The sequence below is a fragment of the Octopus sinensis genome, linkage group LG3 (genome assembly GCF_006345805.1).
Source record: "Octopus sinensis linkage group LG3, ASM634580v1, whole genome shotgun sequence".
Classification (NCBI taxonomy): Eukaryota; Metazoa; Mollusca; class Cephalopoda; order Octopoda; family Octopodidae; genus Octopus; species Octopus sinensis.
In genome coordinates this window covers 62,407,238-62,423,193 of record NC_042999.1, presented here as the reverse complement: position 1 = coordinate 62,423,193, position 15,956 = coordinate 62,407,238, and the positions used below count along the sequence as shown (strand labels likewise).

Below are 15,956 nucleotides of genomic sequence, written 5' to 3'. Positions count from 1 at the left end.
TATATGTTTCATATACCATAACAAGAAGTAAAGGATGAGTATTGAGCTTAGAAGGAGAAAAAGAATCTTAACTCGTTAATCTCAATTTTAAGATAAGTTGTTTCATATAATGTATCCTAATGCAAATTACGAATGTTTGTCTACATATTGTCTGATTTTTTGAACAATACTGCATTATATACAATTGGTTTAGTAATGTCAATTTTAAATAAAATCAGTATGATTGAGGTAATCTTATGTAACCATTTGATGCTACAAATTGCTTCTAATTTATTTCTAAGAATATAAAAGTTCTAAAACATTAAATTAAAATTCTTGACATTTCAATCAATTTTCAATTTTTCATTTCTTATAGATTTGCATAAGGTTTTAAGAGTAATATTTTCTTCCAATTTAGTCTTTATAAGATTCTGGATGATTAAAAATTCCTAAAGCTAAATGATTGGACACTTGGGAGAAAGCAGGGTTAGAAAAATTGCTGTTTTTTTTTCTTTGTAGGGGGGACACACAGCTGCCTATTTCTATATATAAACAGTGAAGTTTATTGTTTATAGGCAAATTTATTTTTGTTACTTTGACTGAAAGTTGTGCCAGCAAGGGCTCCTGTCTTCTATATTTTGTGTGAATGAAACTGAAATATATGTTTAATATTTTAGTCGTTTGTGTGTTAAAGATAAAAACATTAATTATGAATGTGGTGCATCGTATAAGGGGCTGTGTTTTGTCAACAATGACTGATTTATGATTAACCCTTTCATTACTGTATTTATTTTGAGATGCTATGTGTTTTTTTTTTTTCACTTACTTTAAATATAACAAAGAATTTAGTAAAATAGCTTCGTTATCATTCAGCTAGTGATAGGAACATAAATTGTGACTAAGGTTTGGTGGAAGATCTTAATTCAGAACTTATGAAAACAAAACATTTGTACTCAGAGCCAAAGCTGGTTTCAGCTGGATTGGTAACGAAAGGGTTAAGTTGACCTGGTCAACTTTAAGTATGCCTACAGCAGAGTAGCAGCTGATCAAAATATTAGTCAAGTTGAACTCCAGCTCTTGCCAGTCAGTATTGTTTTTTGAATAGATAATCCTGATATTCAGGGTTTAAAAATGTAAGATATTTGGTTACTTTATTGAGCAGATCAAGCAAATATACAGATGGATTTGCTGCAGGGGATTTCTTTCATAGAAATATTTTTATGAAATGAAGATTTTACTTTGTCTACACAGTATTAGGGTTGACTATGTCTATATACAGTTGATGGTTGAGATTGTGTTATTTATTAACATACTATGTATATTTTATGTATGTGAGAGTGTTTCAATATCTGGATAAGAATCTGGAAGAAGGTAAGATGAGACATATACCTGTTGGACATATTTTGGAAATCTCAGACAGAATAAACTCATTATGGACAACTTATTACTACATACAAATACAAGTAATGTACTTGAATTACCAAATGTTCATAATCAATAACAATCATGTAATTCTATCAGATTCTAAAACTGCTTTCCTAGCTAAACTTAAATTCTAAAGGAAAAAATATAGAAAAATTTTTAGCTGAATTAAATTATACAATCTTAATTTTTAGATTAAGAAATAAATGTCCCACTGGTTAATGTTAGCTGTTTCTTATAATAAATTCTAGATACAATTACTTTCAAACTGGTAATTAGCAAAACCATTAATCTTATATCTGGAGAATCTTAAGTTAAATTACTAAGATCTTTATTAACTACACAACAATGTTTTGGCATTTTTTTTTTATGTAAAAGCATTTAGTTTTAATTATCATATATTGGTGGTTCATCATCATTACAGCTGAATGGTTAAAACTAGTATAATTGTAAAAGAATATATCTAACCTTCTGTTAGCAATTCTTCCAACAGTTTTAAATATACTTTAAACAAAAGGCATTTACGTACACATGCACACGCACATATACACAAACAAAAGCAGATACATTTTATGTTGAACAAACTGAATACACAAACTGTTTTCAGACAAAAATCAGTAAAAAAAAAAAAAAAAAAAAAGGTAGAAAGTAATACTACTAACCTTTTTCACTAACACTTTCACTTTCCATATCAGGCTCTTCACAACTAGAACATTCTGGAGTTGATCGGATTTCGTCATCAGAACTACTAATCGACTGCTGTCTTTGTTTTTTACCTTTCTTATGTTTATGCGGCTTAGGTGGAGGTGGCCTGACGCAGTCAGACGGGTCAGAACTCAGAGAATCATTGCGTAACATACTTTCAACTTTGCGGCGGTTAGTTCTAGAACTTTTATTTGCAGCTGAATTAGGATCCAAATGTTGTTTTCTATCAAAATATCTATCAGTTTCACCTCTATGTTCAATCTCTGACGCTTCTCTATCATGGTGCCCTGTACTTACTACCTGAATTGATGATTGATCGGTGATATATGAGCTGTATTTATCTCCCTTCGAACCACGAGTCCGTTCACGATCACGACTCGGGGATCGACTATCTTTTGAATCTGTAATATGGTCTTTTCGCTCTCTTTGGTGCTGCTCCCTTGGTAATTCTCTTTGTAATTCTCCACGATGATCTCTAGAATGTGCTGGATGTTCCCTAATATGATCTCTTTTATTCAATGAATCTCTGTGGCCTCTAACAGCTTCTTGGGGATGATCTTTATTTTGATCGGCACGTTGATGATCTCTCTGGTGACGTGTAGCATTTCGTCGTCCATGATGGCCACTAGAAGAATCAACATTTTTCCACTGTTCTTCTTCATAACCATCTTTTTGGCGAGGCTCTCTAGATTGCCTTGTATCTGTCTCGTGATAATCTTGATTATTTAAAACAGGGTCCTGGTAATGTTCGGATTCCAAATTAATTCTACCTCGACGGCGATCCCCCTCACGGTGTCTGTCTGCCATCCAGTCCTCATGTGGCTCTGCTGTACGGTCAACCCTCTCATTGCGGTCAGCAACTCGTTCAGATCTGTCGGCTCGGTCAGTGCGATGACTTCGGGATGAAAGAGACTCTTTTGAACCTCTGAAAAAAAAAGGAAGAAATTTATCAAATATAGTATAGTACAACCAGAAATAGCTTTTACAGTTTATATTAAATTTTTACATACTGTTGAGGCAAGCGAAATCGAAATCGATCAAAAATCAATGGAAATTGCAGTTGTGATACCAGTGCCGCTGGCATGTAAAAGAACCATCCGAACGTGGCCATTGCCACCTCAACTGGCCTTCGTGTCGGTGGCACGTAAAAAGCACACACTACACTCATGGACTGGTTGACATTAGGAAGGGCATCCAGCTGTAGAAACACTGCCAGATCAGACTGGGCCTGGTGCAGCCTCCTGGCTTCCCAGACCCCAGTCGAACCATCCAACTCATGCTAGCATGGAAAGCAGACGTTAAACGATGATGATGATGATGTCATATGAGGAAATATTCTGCAGATGCATATAATTTGTATTGAAGAATGCAAGAAACTTTTTACAGTGAAAAGCTTTTCAAGAGCTAATCACACAAATTTATAAAATAGAAAAAGGTATCTATTTTCATGTTGACAGATTGAATCAAGTAGAGTAACAAAGTCTATCCAAAGTCTGAATTTATGGTGAATAGTCTTCAGTTCTTTTACTTCCCAATAATCATATCTCTACATAATGCTTTGGAGTGGGGGAACAGCAAGCATCTATAAAAATGCCTTGTGGAATTTCTTCTGGTTCTTTGTACTCTGAGTTAAAAATTCTTTGCTTTTCATCTCTCTGGGGTTGATAAAACAGAATACCGGTCAAGCACCGTGGTCAAGTACTGTGGTCAAGATTTCTGGGGTTTAGCCTAAATTAGAAGCTATTTTTAGTTTGCTGTTGCTTTGCTTGCATGAATTAAACATTTGAAATAGTTCATTAGAACAAATGAATGAAATATATAAATTTGAACATTATTTATGCTATAAAACTTTTTATTTATTTGTCTGAGAAGTAGTATTACCCACAATCTTACAAGATCTTTTCTGGATTAGTGCTTTATGAATAATTGGAATGAGTTAATGTGATAGATGATAAAAAAATTTTTTAAATGAGTGGAAATTAAGATTCAGAAAAAACATAAGTTGATGTGTTTAGTATGAAGTCTTGAAAGTGATACACGAAGGAGATGCCAAAAGGCAGAGCACATGGCCTTATAATAGTGACAAAAGAAACAGAAAAAGGACAAAGTTTAACAATAGCTTAGAAATGTTAATGAAGGAAAGATTCCCTATTAGATATATTGACTATTATTTCCCAAATGAGGTTTGCAATGTGGATGAATTTAATTACCTGACCAAATTTGCCACCCATAATGATCCAACTGATAGTATGTTTGGGACAGCTGATGCATGTATATCTGTGTTGGGGTTTCCATAGAAATATATCGTTAATGAGATCTTGCTTACAATTCCAGTAATATCCTGCAAAAAGCATACATCTCTCCCTCTCTCTCTCTGATGACTGTCATACAATCTTTGGCCAAATGATTTTTCTATGAGATATTCAGAACATCTCACATATAAGTCTTGCTGCCAGTTTTTGAAAAGTGTTTAAGTAGTAAAACCATACAAAAGCACTGACTACAATGATATTGGCATGGATGAAGTACCTCTTCTAGTGGCAATGACTTCCAGATGACACTGAGGCTGTGGTCCCTAATTACACAAAAGAGTCTACAGATTTTAGAGGGTTTTGTTTGATTATGCTTATGAGCCCTTCTGAGTCTAACAGATATATTCAGTTTTTGAGATACTGACACAATGCTTAATATCTTCTGTTTAATTTTTAACCCTTAAACATTTAATCCAGCCATATCCGACCAAAAGTATTCTGCCTGTTTTATGTTCAAATTGGCCAGATCTGCTCTCTCAGACCAACCCTACAATTTTTTTAAAAAATGAACAGCCACTTCATCAAAATCTCATAGCTACAAGATAATGCATGATTAGTTCAAAACGATGTGGATAAAAAAGGATTAATTTTGACAGAATAATGCAAACACTAAAGGGTTAAGGTAAGTTGAAGGGAACGCCTGAGATGGTGGCCATGAAAAGAGTTTTTGCTGTATACAATTAAATAACAATTTGATGTTGATTTTGCTGCTATCCTTCAATAATTGTTAGTCATGCCTAAATTACCACAATTTTTGAATAGGAGAATAGAACCTTTATTCCACCACTCAGTTAGTTTTAACTGTATACTGCATTGCAAAACTGAATGCCCTTCTCTTACAGACTTCTAGTAGTATATTATCAAACCCAGCTACCTTCTAATTTTAGTCATTTTAAGTAAGTCTTTGAGTTTATCTGACGTGAAATTACCAACTTTGATATCAAGATCTTGTTTAAGAGCAGTTTCCAAAAATCTATCTAAAACTGAGAATGTCTTGGAAATGTTCATTCTACTTGCATAGTTGTTCCAGCAAGCATGTGGCTTTTACAACTTGTTCGTACATTCCCTGCCACTAATTTCATGGGCAATTTGCCATATTTAATTACAGCTGCATAAACAATTCTGTCATTTAATTTCATAAGTGTGAGATCTTGCAAAGTATTTTTGAATTTAGTGATATTTAATCTGGAAGATATGATTAACTCTAAGTGGGTGTCACTCTTCAACTGATTGCACTTGCCAATAATTACTTAAGGCTCACTTGGGACTTAATGCTTAATTTTAGCCCTTACGGGAAGGCATTCTTCTGCTGCATGTTATAAGGATACAAAATTGTAATATATAAGTGCAGGAGTGGCTGTATGGTAAGTAGCTTGCTTACGAACCACATGGTTCTGGGTTCAGTCCCACTGCATGGCACCGTGGGCAAGTGTCTTCTACAATAGCCTTAGGCCGACCAAAGCCTTGTGAGTGGATTTGGTAGACGGAAACTGAAAGAAGCCCGTCGTATATATGTGTATATATATATATATATATATTATATATATATATATATATATATATATATATCTATGTATGTATGTGCGTGTATATGTTTGTCCCCCCAACAGCCTCCTTGACAACTGATGCTGGTGTGTTTACATCTCCGTACCTTAGTGGTTCGGCAAAAAGAGACCGATAGAATAAGTACTAGGCTTACAAAGAATAAGTCCTGGGGTCGATTTGCTCAACTAAAGGTGGTGTTCCAGCATAGCCACAGTCAAATGGCTGAAACAAGTAAAAGTGTATTGTTCTCAGTTTGACAAATATTGTTGACAAATCTTTTTTCAGTAAGTGTAGATTAGCTATATGGAGAAAATTTTGAGATTTTCTGTTTTGCGGGCTGAAGTCTAGCAGTTAATATAAAATATACAACAATCAAAACACTTTCCAATAGTGGAGGCACATAACTTAGCAGTTAAGGTGTTGGACTCCTGATTGTAAGATAGTGGTTTCGATTCCTGGACCAGGCAATGCATTGTGTTCTTGAGCAGTTTCATGTTGCTTGAGTCCATGCAGCTGATAAAAATGAGTAATTCTGTGACAGACTGGCGTCCCATCCATGGAAGAATATATATATATATATATATATATATATATATATAATAATTATTTGAGGGAATATTATTCCTAACTTACAGGGAAAAATTCAATTTAGAAATACTAAATCAAATTTCACAAAATATAATATATATATATAAAAATTAGAAAAAAACATCTTTTATCAATTCAAAATGAACAATTAAATTACACCATCTAGAAAATTACATATTCTAGATGGTGTATTACATATTACAACTCTAGATGGTGTAATTTAATTGTTCATTTTGAATTGATAAGAGATGGTTTTTTCTAATTTTTATATATATATATATACCTGAGAAACCAAGAAACTAGCCCCATGCTCTTTATGGAGTAATGTGGACTAACCAGAATACTTTCCAAGGAATAATATGTTTCATAGTTTAGCATGCTGCTTTCCATTGTTTATAAGCTTATAGTAAAGTTAGGCCTTAATACTTGACATAGTTTGGAACTGTTCTTTGAAACCAAAGATGGTCATTTTACTTCTAGTGCTGAAAAAGAACCACTAACTAGAATGTTATAATCTGAGTTAAAAATTTCACCCAGATCAAATTAAAATGATTCACTTGGATTGTGTTCAGGAAATAAATTATTTTGGGTTGTGATAGATGCAGGCATTCTTTCAGTAGCTTTTTATTTTTTTTTAATAAGCCCACTGGTTATTTGCAACACCAGTGCCTGAATTACACTTATATTCCATATATCATTGACAGGAATTTGGTTGTTATGTCTCAACTGGGCATCTGTCACTGATGAACCCAAAATAGAGTGAAATCATGTGACCTGGCTGGTTCAGCAACTGTAGCAGATAGTGCTTGTCTGTCAATGATATAAATATGAGTGCTTTTATGCACCATGAGTCCTCTCAAGGTAAATTACACAATATTCTATGTTCTAACACAATCTCCACGTTAAGCTGGAGATAAAGATTGTCTTTTGGTGTTAATACTGCTTTTGTCACTATCAATTGTCTTATACATTAATCAATTCACTAGAACATTCCACACTAAACATTTAGATTTTTTTTTATTATAAAGAATAATCAATTAAATCCCTTTTCTTTTTTGCTATTCTTCATACCTAAGAGCACATTATGTATTGTATTCTTTCATTTTTTTTTTAAATAGTAGGTTGTAATTTGAGGAAGAGTTGACTGCTGTTTCAAGCCAATCAAATTTCCATGCAAAGAATTTCTTAGCTTGGATTATAATCTTCATAGATATCACTCCTATCTGTCTGTCTGTCTATCACCTATCTACTTATCAAGTTGTTCACTCAAATGTTCATGTATGTGATAATATTTGTCTTGCATATTACAAAGATCAGGTAACATCCTAGTTTTATATTATTATAATAAAAATACTATTCATGTTTACTTATTATTAGAAAAGAAATTTCCAGCTAACCAACCTTTATTCTTTTGTATATACTTTCTATGAATAAATAAAAGCCTATTCCTGAAAGACAAACAACCAATCAACTTGAAAGCCAATAGAAGCAAAATGCCTTTCAATCACTAAAGAAAGCTTCTGATTTATCTTACAGCCTTAGTTTCTAAGGGTTAGATACAATTTCCATGATTAATCATGCAGTAATCTGATAGTTATCGTTAATCAAAGTGATAAAGCCATACCAATTGCCAAATGGTATCCATCAGTCAGAGCAAGTAAGTTAAAATATTGGGAGGTCATATGAAAAGAGATTTGCCCATTTCATTCAACATCTCTAAATCAAGCTTAAATTAGAATTATTGTGAATACAAATTAAAGCTACTTATCTAATCTTGACAAAATTATACTCCTGCTTTTTAAAAAGGCCAACTTAGAACATGTATTTCCTATACTAAATTACATTCCTACAATTCTTTTCCATTTTTGTTCATTTTCCCCACTTTAGGTACATTTCAATTTCCCAGAATGCTTTCTTTTAGCTTTAAATTATCTAATAAATAAATTGCTTTCAAAACGAGGTAGAGAAAACACAGAGACATTAACTAACTCAATTTATTTAAACCATTCAATTGCAAAGTAAGAGTTGAACCTATTTTTAATGAAATCCACTGAAGTAGATGTTCCTAGCATGGAGATATTTCTCAGAAACTGTTATAGGATTTGAACTCATAAAAATAGACTAATGATGATATGATGCATCGTATTGTTAGTTTACGTATGTATATGGTAAAATATTAAACTAATCTGCATTAGCAATAACACATATTTGTAAATGCTAAGTCTGAGGGAGCAGAATAGTATCCATAACAATTTTAAGCATGCTTAAACTATGGAGTGAGTATAATTGAATTTACTGACAAAATAATATCTTACATCATTTGTCAAGATACTTACAAGTTTAAAAAAGATAAGTGTATGAGAAATATTTGTTCAAAGCTCAACAAAGACATCTTTTATTACAATGAACATTGAAAACATAAGTGAAAGGATCTGGACCACATTGTATAGTGTTGGTCTGTTTAATTTTGTCACACCATACTAGAGTAACACTTTGCAAAACAGATGTCACTTACTCTTGAACAAGGCAAAAACTCAGTCCATTCCTCTTAAACTGTGACACCTGTTCCTTATATATCATAAAACAAGATTTGGTATCAATAAGTCAATTAGTCATCGTTCTGTAGGGTGTGGTACTCTAGGGACAATTATCATTTGAAGATTTACTGATTTCATGATAACATTTGCAATCTGTTACCATCAAATCAACTATATGATAACAAACACTAAATACCCTACCCTCCAGAATGATGATTAATTTATTGACTGACACTAAAGTTTCTTGTCTTCTCTACAATATATTTTTCTTTACTACCCACAAGAAGCTAAATACAGAGGGGACAAACAAGGACAGACAATGGATTAAGTCGATTATATTGACCCCAGTGTGTAACTGGTACTTAATTTATCGAGCCTGAAAGGATGAAAGGCAAAGTTGACCTCGGCGGAATTTGAACCCAGAATGTAACGGCAGACGAAATACGGCTACGCATTTCGCCCAGCATGCTAACGTTTCTGCCAGCTCGCCGCCTATAGTCACCACAAATTCTTCTCTACAATATAAGATAGCCAATGTATAGAACTGGTGTTACTGAATATATCATTCTGGAGAATGCCAACAAAGTATGCCAACATCCTGTATCCAACAATAGGACGTCATTATAGTACAATATTAGATGTCACTATATCTATCTATCTATCCGCTCAGTCGAAGTCAACTCTCGGTTACTCGATGGATCAGTGTCCTCCAGTCAGTTCTATCCTGGGCCGCTTCTTTCAGATTGGCTATGTCCATTCCGGTATCACTCTTGATGGTCGGCCTCTTCCTCTCTTGCCACTGACCATTCCGAGCATGATGTCCATCTCCAGGGATTTTCTCCGCATAATATGACCAAAATATGCCAATCTATGCTTGGTGATCCTAGCTTCTAGCGACATTTTCGGCCTGATCTGCTTCAGAACTTCTCCATTGGTGAGCCTCACTGTCCATGGAATCCGTAAAAGTCTTCTCCAACACCAATGGCCAATGGAAAGCTAAACACTTAGAAGTCATTTTAAATTTCTTTTAAATTCTCACCACTCTTCTTCAAAGATAGAGTGGTGCTGCAATAGCAAAACCCCAATATCTCAAAAGTCTCTCAGATTGGTATTAGGGTTAAGAGAGGGCAGAAGTGGGGAGCAGCAGAGGCTGTTAAGGTTGCAGGGTCATAGCTTAGGCATAGTGTTGGTAGGTGCAGCACCTTATGGAAGGAATAGCCGAAGTAGTGGCACGTCTCACTATGATAAGATGCATGGAAATGACAAGAGATTACTGATTTGGAATGAAGTACAAGCATCAACTGTGGAGGCACAAGCTAGCAAGGGTGTTGGGATGCGGCAGCAGGGATCCTGGTTAAGATGGGAGCAATCAGTAGTGTGAAGAGTCACACGACCTGAGCTTTTGAATGTAGAGCTTCATTGGATAAGTTACTGACAGAGACAATATACAACATAGTGCCAAGCCTTTCCAACTTGTTATGCAGGGTAAAAGTGGAGTCACCGGCTTACTTCTGTGTGTGAGGAGAGGGACAGAACATTCTCAGTAGCTGTCCAAAGATGGACATTACTGATGTCAGTATGATCAGGTTTGAAGGTCGTAGTAGACACCATCCACAGCAAAAGTAGCCATTGCAGGAAACTTTTCTAAATTCTAACTGTTTTAAATATTTTTTGATAAATTTGTTCGAAATTTTACCAGCATCCTCTCTGTTGCCGGAGATAAACTGCATCTGCGCACTGGATTTAAAAAGTTAGAATATACAGGCAGCGAGTTTACATGCGGATCTAGTCGTGTGTAAATTTAAAATCTAAAGGCTACCTACTGATGAAGACTGGCCTCAGTAAATATATATTTACTGAAATTAGTCAGAAACCATGGTCTAGGAACTAAATTAGATGGTAAACGTTTTTATTTTCATTCCTTTCAAGAATTTATACCTAATTAGTGGTTTGAGTTTTCTACTGCTCTTTCTAGCACAAGGCTTTCCTATTTGGAAGCCTCTTAATGTGTTTTAATGTGCACGATATTTTTATGTAGATATATATATATATATATATATAAATATATATATATGCTGTGCTTCAGAAGACCCAGCAAACCAAATGAGACCATAACCTCGTGGCCTATGCCAGGGGCGTAACAAGCCCATTTATGCGTACCTTTTCCTTCTTTGGACACTAAACTCTGCTTGCGAAGACCAGTTGAGGCAAGTGAAATCAAAGTCAAAATCAAATTCGATGACTGGCATCCGTGCTAGCGGGGTGCAAAGAGCACCATACGAGTGTGATCATTAACAGAGTGGCTAACCGGCTTCCGTGCCAGTGGGACATAAAAGGCACTTTTCGAGTGTGATCGTTACCAGCGTCGCCTTACTAGCACTTGTGCCCTATGCTAGTAAGGTGCTTTTACGTGCCACCGACATGGGGGCCAGTCAGGTGGTACTGGCAACGACTTCACTCGAATTTGTTTTTTTTTTTTACACATGCCAACAGCACAGGTGCCAGTAAGGCGATGCTGGTAACAATCCCACTTGAATGGTGCCTCCTACATGCCACCGGCACAGAAGCCAGTTAGCGGCTCTGGCAACAATCACGCTCAGATGGTGCTCTTAGCACCCTACTAGCACGGGGCACAAGTGCCAGTAATGCGAAGCTGAAACTGTTTGATGCCTTGCAACTGACTGTTCATATTTTGTTCTCATATACCTACTTTAGCTTGACCATTACATTGCCTATAGACAACCAACATTTCTGCAGATCCTGCATCCCTGCAGTTAATGTTTGAATATAGGCGCTTGGTTTGGTCTGAACACTCACAGTATGTACCTTTCATCTATTATGTCCTTTGAAACATTCTTATAAAGAGAGATACACACACACACAAATTTCTAAAGTTTGCCTGCATAAAATCAACCTGCCAAATGATGTACAATAGCAATTATCATGTTATATGGTGAATACCTTTCAATTTTTCTCAAAAAATTAGATGAGATAATGAACATCTTTGTATATTTATACCCCAACATCAAGTAAGAGTTATTTTCTCTGCTGATTATTCTTTCCCTTTTCTTTCTCCCAATTGAAAATACCCAAAGACTGGAGCATACACTCTTGTGTTAAGACAAATTAACCCTCTAAAAATCAATACTGACTAAATGCAACAAGATTCATAGTATGTGAACTAGTATTTTGTAACAGGCCATTTTAATCAGCCCAATCCAGCTCAGACAAACTTTCTCACTTAATTTACATTCTGACAAATATTTAAATAATGAAATTATTATTGTTATTATTAAATGTATTATAAAAATACATTAAATGTATCTCCAGCTTCCTTACTAATCAGACCTAAGAGGAATATTTTAAAATGGTCAAATATTTGGAACATAAACAGCTAAAACTTTACAGAATGCTATTAAGAAACTAGTCAATAATCAAATAATAAGCGAATGTGTGTGTGTGTGTCTCTCTTTCTCTGTCAGTCCGTCCGTCCGTCCGTCCATCCATCCATTCATCCATCCATATATATATATATATATATATATATATATATATATAGATAGATAGACAGAATATATACATATATATTCTGTAACCTTATTATTAGCATCTCTTAATCCACTAAATGGAGATTAAATAGTGTAAACGAGTTCATGAAACAGAAACAACCTAATCTTTTATTAAAATGAACTAAATGAACCCACCTACAAGTGAGAAATTAGTTAAGTATCACAATATTAAAATAAAGAGAAACACCTCTAACATGGGAAACATATTTCATATTTAAGTAGACATTAAAGCTTAACGAAGGTAATCGTTCATTGCTTACAGAGAAAATATTGAAAGAAATTTTATGAATTATTTTAAATACACCAAAATAAATAAGAATTTCCTTTACTAGCAGTATCGTCCAGTGTTGCTTGGGTTTGTTCCAACCCTTTAGAATTGGAATTTTTGAAAAGTAAAAATTTTGCATTATGCAACTTCTTATTCTCTTTAAGTGAACATTTTTCCATTTGAAATACACCGAAAAATGGTGATACAGATGAGGGTTGGTGACAGGAAGGGTATCTGGCTGTAGAATACCTGCCTCAATAAACTCTGTCTGACCCATGCAAGCATAGAAAAGTAGACATTAAAACTATGATGATGAGGTCCTGTAGAATGTTTTTTTATGTGTATTTTTGTAGGTATTTCTATACTGAATAGCCATATCAAATTATGAGGAAGAAATTTTTTTAATTTTACAAATTAGCCTTTGACCTCCCAAATTGGGAAATGAAGCAAAATATACCTTTTTACCACTCTATGTTGAAGGTATGTATAGAATATAGTTTTCTATAATTTCACCCATAAAATATCCAAAATACTGAAAGTAAAGAACACATCCTATTGCAGCAATGCAAATAACAATTTCTTATGCAAAAAATATAGGAGAGGAGTATGATTGAATAAATTGACCTTTGCACCCGACTGGTACTTATCTCATCAGTTCTCTGGAAAAATAAAAGGCAAAGTAAACTTCAGCAGGATTTGATCTCAGAATGTAAAAGACCATAACTAAATGCTGCAAGACATTTTGTTCAACATTAGTGATTCTGCCAACCCACCACCTTAATAATAATAAAAATAGTAATCCTTTTTTCTAAAGGCACAAGGCCTGAAATTTTGGTGGAGTAGACTAGTCAATTACATTGACCCCAGTGTTTCACTGGTATTTAATTTATTGAACCTGAGAGGATGAAAGGCAATGTCGACCTTGACGGAATTTGAACTCAGAATGTAAAGACAAACGAAATGCCACTAAGCATTTCATCCAGCATGCTAACAATTCTGTCAGCTCACTGCCTTCTTTAATAATAATAATAATAATAATAATAATAATGTCCGTGTTGGTGACACGTAGAAGCACCAACCAATCATGGCCATTTGCCAGCCTGCTCTGGCCCCTGTGCCGGTGGCACGTAAAAAACATCCACTACACTCACAGAGTGGTTGGCATTAGGAAGGGCACCCAGCTGTAGAAACACTGCCAAATCAGACTAGAGCCTGGTGCAGCCTCCATGGCTTACCAGACCCTGGTTGAACCGTCCAACCCATGCTAGCATGGAAAACGGATGTTAAATGATGATGATGATGATGTAGCTAAGTTGTTCACTGGAAATTGTATGGTTTTGAAAGGACATTAAAATGGTACAAGCATAAACCAGAAGGCATAAACTAAAAGAACAGATTGCATGAATATGTGCAATTGAAACCATAACTGTCATCTCAGTAAGTGTTGGGCCACTGGGAGTATTAACAACCATATTTGAGAAATTTGTTGGAGAAATTGGAATTGACATGAAGGTAGAACATGCTAAGAGAACTGCTTCATTTGGGACAGTAAAGATTTTGAGATTGGTACTTGTATATTAAGTATTGTGGAAAGAGACCCTGTGAGACCTTTGACAACAGGTTATTGTCCGCTCTTACAGAAATAGCCAGAGCAAGTGAAATCAAGAGATTTGAAAAGTGAAATGGAAATAATAATAAATTTGGCTACAGCAGACTTAATTATAACATGCAAACCTCAACGTTACCAGGTTAAATAAAATAGTATATACAGCAGCCTTCACAAAAGAAAATTGGTTATTCCTCAGATCCACCAAAATGGGAATATCAAAACTCAAACAAATACCATGGCAAATATTCAGAAAAAGATAGAGAATAAGAAAAAGGATCTGTCAATGACAAGTAAATCAGAAACAAAACAAGAGTACTAAACAACAGGAAAGAGAGACAAATACTACAGAAATATAAAGTAGCAAAATGCCTAAAGCAGCAAATAAAACGATGCCTAAAAAAAGAGATCCTTGCTAAATCACAAAGAATCTGTCCATATGAAAAATACTAATGCTTCTTTAAACAAAACAAACAATTTAACTTCAACCCAAAATGATTCTTCAAAGAACTTGGTAAAAATTAAATAGAAGTCAATGCTGCATCAAAAGTAAGAGAAGTGGAAGAATTTTGGGAACTGCAAAGGAATCACGTAAGAAAAGAATTTTCAAAACATCAAACAGAGTACCTGAACAACCTTGGATACCAATAACAATAGAAATAACCCAAATACTGCAAAAAATCAAACAGCAGGAAGGCACCAAGGGGTGACAGAATTCATAGCTTTTGGTTATGAATCTAGTCATAGGGAGACATAAAGTGCTGATAGAGAAGTTCAACTAGATGCTGACAGAGCCAGAGACAATGCTTGAATGATTCACAGAAATAAAAACTATTTTAATCCTATAGCTTTTAAACTAGCCATATCCAGCCCAAATATGCCTCCTGTTTTATGTTTAAACTAACTAGATCTGGCCTTGCACACTTACCTACAATGCCATTCCAAATATAGACAATAAGATCATAAAATTTCAAATCTATGAGATAATACATGATTAATTCAAAATAATATAAATAATCTTAACGTTTATCAGAGTAATTTGAACACTAAAGGGTTTATCCCCAAATCTAGAGGAACCATAAACCCACAAACTAAAAATCCATAACATATCTCCTTCCTATTTACAAAGCCTTATCTGCAATTATATTGCAAAGAAAGGACATCTAGAAGAAAAAATGTTTCCAGAGCAGAAGGGATGTTGCAAATGCTCTTATGACTGTTAAAAATTATGTCAATACTTATAAACAGAACCAAATGCATTTTAATTTTAAGATTGGTTAAACACTGAGAATTAGAAACGAACTTTATGAACAGAAACTTATTACATAAACATATATTCTGCTGCTCAGTTAATGAACAACCCTTGAAGAGCAGCAAGCTACATTAACACCTTTGCCCTTTCTATAGATATTACAATCCATGCCC

General features: G+C 34.6%; 1 protein-coding gene across 8 annotated transcripts in view; it reads right to left on the bottom strand.

The window, feature by feature from the left end:
- Positions 1-15,956, bottom strand: part of LOC115209232 (regulating synaptic membrane exocytosis protein 2) — a 238,561-nt gene that overhangs the window by 164,084 nt on the left and 58,521 nt on the right. For all 8 annotated transcript variants that reach the window (XM_029777506.2, XM_036501023.1, XM_036501020.1 and 5 more), the window contains exon 4: positions 2,064-3,031. In XM_029777506.2, coding sequence (XP_029633366.2) covers positions 2,064-3,031 — 968 coding nt within the window. The remainder of the gene's footprint in view (positions 1-2,063; positions 3,032-15,956) is intronic.